General features: G+C 49.6%; 2 protein-coding genes across 2 annotated transcripts; both read right to left on the bottom strand.

The window, feature by feature from the left end:
• Positions 1-1,645: 1,645 nt before the first annotated feature.
• LOC127193627 (ral guanine nucleotide dissociation stimulator-like) lies at positions 1,646-3,765 on the bottom strand. The gene is made up of 5 exons (XM_051150865.1): positions 3,583-3,765; positions 3,238-3,434; positions 2,626-2,673; positions 1,964-2,172; positions 1,646-1,692 (listed from the first exon to the last, which is right to left on the bottom strand). The coding sequence occupies exons 1-5, from the start codon at positions 3,763-3,765 to the stop codon at positions 1,646-1,648; spliced, it is 684 nt and encodes a 227-aa protein (XP_051006822.1).
• A 1,830-nt stretch (positions 3,766-5,595) lies between these two features.
• On the bottom strand, positions 5,596-5,805 carry LOC127193678 (40S ribosomal protein S28-like). Its single transcript, XM_051150892.1, has one exon. The coding sequence runs from the start codon at positions 5,803-5,805 to the stop codon at positions 5,596-5,598; it is 210 nt and encodes a 69-aa protein (XP_051006849.1).
• Positions 5,806-6,000: the final 195 nt, after the last annotated feature.

The following is a 6,000-nucleotide window of genomic DNA, read 5'->3' as shown; positions in this document are numbered from 1 at the left end:
GAGTTTGCAGGTACACTGCCACCTTCAGCTCATTAATTTATAAAATCTAAGATGCCATTTTTATCTATAATTAACTTCTGATGTCTCAGTCCCTCGTTATCTCTAATTAGAGTATGTGAAGACTCACTGTTTTAATACCTAATTAATCTGTGACTTGTGGGAGCAGCTTCCATTGCTGTTCATGTGTGGACACAGATATCTTATCCATCATGTATTTCCTTTAATATCTTGTCACAGTCAGTCCACAGATCCTCCTGGCTCTGGCCCCTGCTGTGATGGACTGGCACACTCTGACTCGCTGTTTCACCAGGAAGCCTGATTCCACCCAAGTCAGGATGGGAGTCTCTCAGCTGACTTCCTGCACAACCTGGCACCACCCCATCTGACCCTGCACATCCCTTACTGAAGTCAAACTCCCATGCTGTGAGAAGGACTCTCTGAAATATGGACACTACTTATAGGAACTGAGACTTATGTGATTTTTTCCCATGCACAATGTCATGATAACTCATGGGTAGGGACCTTCATTCCTAGGAAGCTATGAGGAGCAGATTTGTGACCACTAGAGGTCCTGCACAATTTCCCTGACTTCAGGGGACACAAGCACCTTAGCTGACCAAGGTCACATATGCTGGACACCAGTGGGTGGTGTCGTCCGTGCACTTGTCTTGAGGAGAGCCACAACAGCATGCAGAGTGCATCTGGGTAGTTTCCAGTCATATCCACCAACAAAGGAGCAAACACAAAGGAATCCATGACATTGCCACTCACACACCGTCCCCCAGCACGGAAGCAAGCATTCCTTCAAGAAAGTCAGAATGGTTTAAACATTGTCAATACCATAAAACACCTCTGAAACTCTGGTCCCTCCTCCCTTCAAATTGTGCACTGAACACAGGCAATGGTGAGTGTGTGCTTGGGCCTTGTGCTCATGGGAAGCAGGGATCCAGTGACATTCCAATTTGTCCTCATCAGACCTTGAAAAGTACTGCTACTGAGATTCAAGAGCCTGAATCTGAAGCTGAAACCCCTTTTAGGGACACCTGGTCAGCTGACCTCAAAGCACATGACCTTAGCCATCAGGACCTCAGGTAAAGGCAGACACTATATTTACTCTCGGGCATTGCCCCAGTCTCTGTTAAAGCAGGGGCTTTCCCCTCCATTCCTCTAGGATGGTCTGTCTCCTTGTAACCTCTCACAGCACCAGTGTGATCTGGTGGGTACACTGCTACACATTGCAGAAGCATGCTGAGTGGACACAATAACCACAATTAAAGAGATGAAAAACAAAAGCTAACAATTTATTAAAAACCAATACCAAAATATAAACAAAACATTGAAAAGGGCTATAGGCATAAAAACGGCTATTTGTCAAGGGAGGGAAGGGAGAAAGGGTGTGGCAGGGCCATTCTCTAGAGAGTTGGACCCACTGCAACAAGGGCGAGAGTGGTGAGAAAGGCACACTGTATCTGCTGATGTGGTGAGACACAGGTGCCACAGCTGCTGTCAGGTGTGCTGGCTGGACTCTGCTGCCACATCTGGCTCCAATAACAGAGCTGTCACAGAACCTTCAGGTGATTTCTCTGCTCTCAGACTCTGGTATACAATCTGGTTCTGTCCCCAGAGTGTTTGGTTTCACTGCCAGTTAACACACTTCAAGCTCTGGGTCTTCAGAGGCGTGGCTCCACTGATCTAAGGATGGAGACAGATGTGCTGCTGAAATAGGCATCTCAAGAAGCAGAAGTGGCATTGGGACAGCAGGAGGAGTCAGTATCCCAGGTCCTTGCAGCCTTTCCAAAGACAGAGGAGACCCATGTCTGCAATGAACTCAGACTCTGTCCTACAGGAGAACACGTACCCACCCAGGGTCCAGTGACAGCTCCTGCAAACAGGAGACTCACAAGCCTGTGCCCAGCACACCAGCTACTGCACTGTCCTCACACACAGGGGCTCAAGCACCCACCTGCGTCTTCCACGTCCTCTCTCTGTGACTCACTGGCCTCTTCTTTCTGCAACTCTGTCAGGAGCTTGTGGACACGAACGATGAGATCTGATTGAGGCATGTTCACAATCAGGTAGGTCTTCAGCTTCCTCAGAATGGACAGGTCTGAGGTCTGACAGAACTCCTCAGGGTTCTTATCTATCCATGTGTCCAGGAAGGTGCAGAGGGTGCTGGGGAAAGGAGATGGACATCACAGTCACTGGGCAGGCCCTTTCCTTTTCCAACTTTCCCTTGGCTCCCTGCAGGGAGGATGCAAGGAAGAAGCTGTCCAGCCCTTGTGCCTATGAGTACTGAGGGGGAGCATGGCTGTGAGGTCCCTGTGAGCAGGGAGCTCCACACACCTATTTCCCGGCCTCTGATGGAGACCAGCTGAGCAAGCCTGCTTTAGCATGGCTTAGGATGAGGATAGAGGCTCAATCTCACAGGGGCACGTGCAGTGCCATGCCTCCCCATACCACCACTCTCCATTCCTCTCACCCTGCAGGCAATGCTTAGACATTACTATGGTAATAGAAATCAGAGAAGACTAGAGATCAAAACTTTGACCACCCCTACTCCTTTGAACCCAAATGACCCCACACTGGAGACCCAAGACTGTCCTTCTTGCTGAAAAGCCCACTTACTCCTTTATTTGTTCATCCTCCTCACAGGAAGGGTAGAAGTATGCATACCTACAAAAGACCAGAAAGGACGTCATCTGTAAAGTTCCAAGACCCCCCAAATTAAAACAAATCTGGGGGAAAACCGATTCCTAAAGATTCATTGACACAGAACCTGGACATTCTGCCTGTTCTCGTAATTATTAGTTCAATGGCATCCAGTAGGTGTTTCAAATCTGCTCATGCAACGGACGAACACAAACATCTCTATCTAGACATCTCATATCTCATTGGGCACAAGGTTCCTCAGACTGCCCTCCAGTGTCTCCACTGTGGACACCTAGCTATGGTAGCCCAATGGAAGTTCTAGAACCTCCTTTACAAGTGGAAGAAGTGCTTTCACCAAGGCCTTAAAAATTTGGGAGCAGAGATAGCATTTTTCAAGGTACAAACAGCAATCACATTCATTAGGGTCTCAGCTCTGGACAGTCCACTCTCTTGGGCCAAGCCTGAGAGACGCATTTTCTGACTTCATGCTGCTGGGTCCTGACAGTACTGTAGGCTGTCAGTAGACAGAGTCCTTCCCGAAACCAACAAGAGGACCTGAGACCTCTGGGCTTGGAGGTGGACACTCACCGCTTGAACAGCAGGTCCAGCACCTGCTGGGTGGTGGCAAACCTTCGGTATGTGTACAGGAAGGCAGGGACAAAGAAGGGGTCCCCAGCCTGCAGGGAAGGCACAAGGTGGTTCACCAGCTTTTCCACCATGTCTGCACTGATGGGGGACTGTCTACAGGGCTCCTTCTGGTCCCTTGGGGCAGGACCCTGCGCACCCTGAGGAGAGATCAAGGTCGATGGTTTAAAGGGGCCCAGGTTTGTAACATTCTCATTGGTTTTCATCATTACAAGTTTCCCTGGATCATTTCACTGCCAAACAGACAGAGCAAAACTAGAGGAAACTCTGAGATTTCGGAGAGGTTACCTTGTCAGTGTGTCCCTGGCCCTGCCTGTGGTTGTCCTGGGTCAACTCTTTTTCCTTCCGGGCAAATGGCCAGAGGCATTGAAGGCAAGAGTGAAGCCTGCATGACCAGGCACCACCATGGCCTCCGCTCTTGTCCTTCTTGAGGCCTGAGCCTCGCGTAGTCCTAAGACAGCAAGAAAACATCGTGATCTCACTAGGGTCTCAGACAAGTGAGCCTGCAGGGGCTGGCTCTAAGCAGTTTGTTGCCTAGTTACCAAGGTTCCGCACTATTGGGTCATCCTCAAGGAAGTGACGTCACTTCCTGGGTTCACTTTAGTACCCCATCTTCACACAGGGCTTTTCCAAAAGGCTCCTCCCATTTGTCTTGTTCGTAACTAGACAGTTACACAGGTGCTTCCCGTTCCAACGCACCCAGGAATGTCTGGGTAAAGACAGCACCCCAAATTTGCAATCAGTCCTTACCGTTGAATGGCATCTGTAACCCTTTTGAGTTAGGACTATACCCACTCATCTTAGCTTAAGCACCAGCCATGTTGTCTTACTTCCGTGCTACCTCGTGTGTGTACTGTGTGGGATGTGAGCACACGCACACCTGTGCCAGCCACCGGCCCCATAATGTCGAAGTTCCTGCACAGGGCTTTGTCCTTCCCAGGACCAGTTCCCACACTCACGAGCATCACAGGGCTCAAGCCCAGAGGGCTGCAGCTCTCCAACTAGCTGGCTCAGCCACACCCACCTGCTGACAAGATGGATGCTGCCCTCTGGACTGGGTCAGAACTGGTTCATCCTGAGTGCTTGTCCTGACTTTCTTCAGGGATGGACAGCGGCCTGGAACCTGCAGCAACCTTTCCTTCCCTAAGCTGCTTTTGGTCACAGTGCTTGTCACAACAACAGAATGAAAGTAAAACCCCACTTTTCCTATGTCACCATCCTATGCTACCTGTCAGCCAGCCTCTTCTCTGCTTCCTCTTGTCCCTCACTCCCTAGTATCTCATCTCTTCCTTTATTTCCTCGCTGTTTTCTTTTTCTCTATTCCCGGTGATCTCTGCTCCGAAGCCGTCCACTCTTCAGCTACTGGTCAGCCCGCTCATTCGCATAGTCGTCCTAGGTCAATGTTTAGCAAACCAGTGATCTGATGAAGTCAATATTATGTGCGTGTGTTGGTGTTTCACAAGGAACATTAGAATGGGGCAATTACAGAGTTAATTAATCTTGTCATCTTTAACAAAATGGAGTGCAGTTGTGTTCATTCTTCCTTTAGCCTGTTTGCAAAGCTTTCACGGTTTCTGTTACACAGACGGCCTCAGTTCAACGAATCTAGGAACCACTGAGGTTTACTCATCTATTCTAAAAGTCTTCCGGCAGGAAATGCAGTGCAGGGGAAGACCCTGCAAAGAGATTCAGAGAGGAGGCCTGGAGCCTGGCAACCTTTCCTCGCCACTGCCCAGCTTGCCCAATGGCTGCTGAGACTCACCACTGCCCCCATGTGGACGGAAGGGACAAAGCCGATGAGAGTACTAGTAGAAAGGTCACCTTCAGTGCAGTGAATTATTTTGTAAATAACATCTGAAGGATAGATTTCACTTGCTTAAGACATAGGCCCCCCCCCAAAAAAAAGAATTTCTAGATAATAATTGTCCATGCTCTCTGTACAGCCCATAATAACCTCTTTAGTGACTGAGTCTGAAGTGAGTCAGAGGCAGCTATCCAGTGGCTGCTGTTTCACTCTCCATCATTTCAGGCACCATGGAGACCACATGCTCCCCAGGACACGGCCCCTTCAGGTGTCCCAGGCAGACAGAGAGGCTGGCAGCAGAGCCAGCTGAGAGAGAGGATGCTGCTCTGAGCCTCCTTCTCTGTCTGTGGGGCTGTGTTCCTGCCTCAGCTGGGAGCCCAGCCTGAAATAACACCAAAGGTGCTTTTTTTTTCCCCTTTTTAATACAAATGCTTTATTTAACAGTTGCAGGTCATCCCATGGGTTAAGTAGTGGATATCCAGGACTCCGCAGCAGGGTCAGCGCAACCTCCAAGCCTCTCTTTCTGACTCCAATAGGGTGAGCACATCACCCTCTTGAACGGGGCCTTTGACGTTTCGGACGATAGAGCGGCTGGTGTCATCCATGAATTCCACACGCACCTGCGTGCACTGTCCCTGGGAACCGGTCCTGCCCAGCACTTTGGTTACCACAGCCAGCCTGATGGGCTGTATGTAGCTCGTGTCCATGACGGCGGCGATCTGGCGGAGAGCCAAAGGTGCTTTTAAGACAGCAGGAAGACAGCAGCATTAAGAGCAACTGACGAACCCCGGAAATGCAACAGAGCTCTGTCTCTAGCAAATGTGGTTGAAATGCAAAGTGACTTCAGTTGCCTGAGATGAGACTTTCACTGTTTAGTCTGATGTAAGTGGAGTGAGATACCA

The sequence above is a fragment of the Acomys russatus genome, chromosome 9 (genome assembly GCF_903995435.1).
Source record: "Acomys russatus chromosome 9, mAcoRus1.1, whole genome shotgun sequence".
Taxonomy (NCBI): Eukaryota; Metazoa; Chordata; class Mammalia; order Rodentia; family Muridae; genus Acomys; species Acomys russatus.
This window is presented reverse-complemented; position numbering and strand designations above follow the sequence as displayed.

Coding starts and splice junctions, on each gene's coding strand:
- LOC127193627 (XM_051150865.1), bottom strand. CDS start 3,765: ATGTTTTCTTGCTGTCTTAGGACTACGCGAGGCTCAGGCCTCAAGAAG. Junction 3,435..3,582: donor GCCAGGGACACACTGACAAG/GTAACCTCTCCG, acceptor ATCTCTCCTCAG/GGTGCGCAGGGTCCTGCCCC. Junction 2,674..3,237: donor CTGGACCTGCTGTTCAAGCG/GTGAGTGTCCAC, acceptor GGTCTTTTGTAG/GTATGCATACTTCTACCCTT.
- LOC127193678 (XM_051150892.1), bottom strand. CDS start 5,805: ATGGACACGAGCTACATACAGCCCATCAGGCTGGCTGTGGTAACCAAA.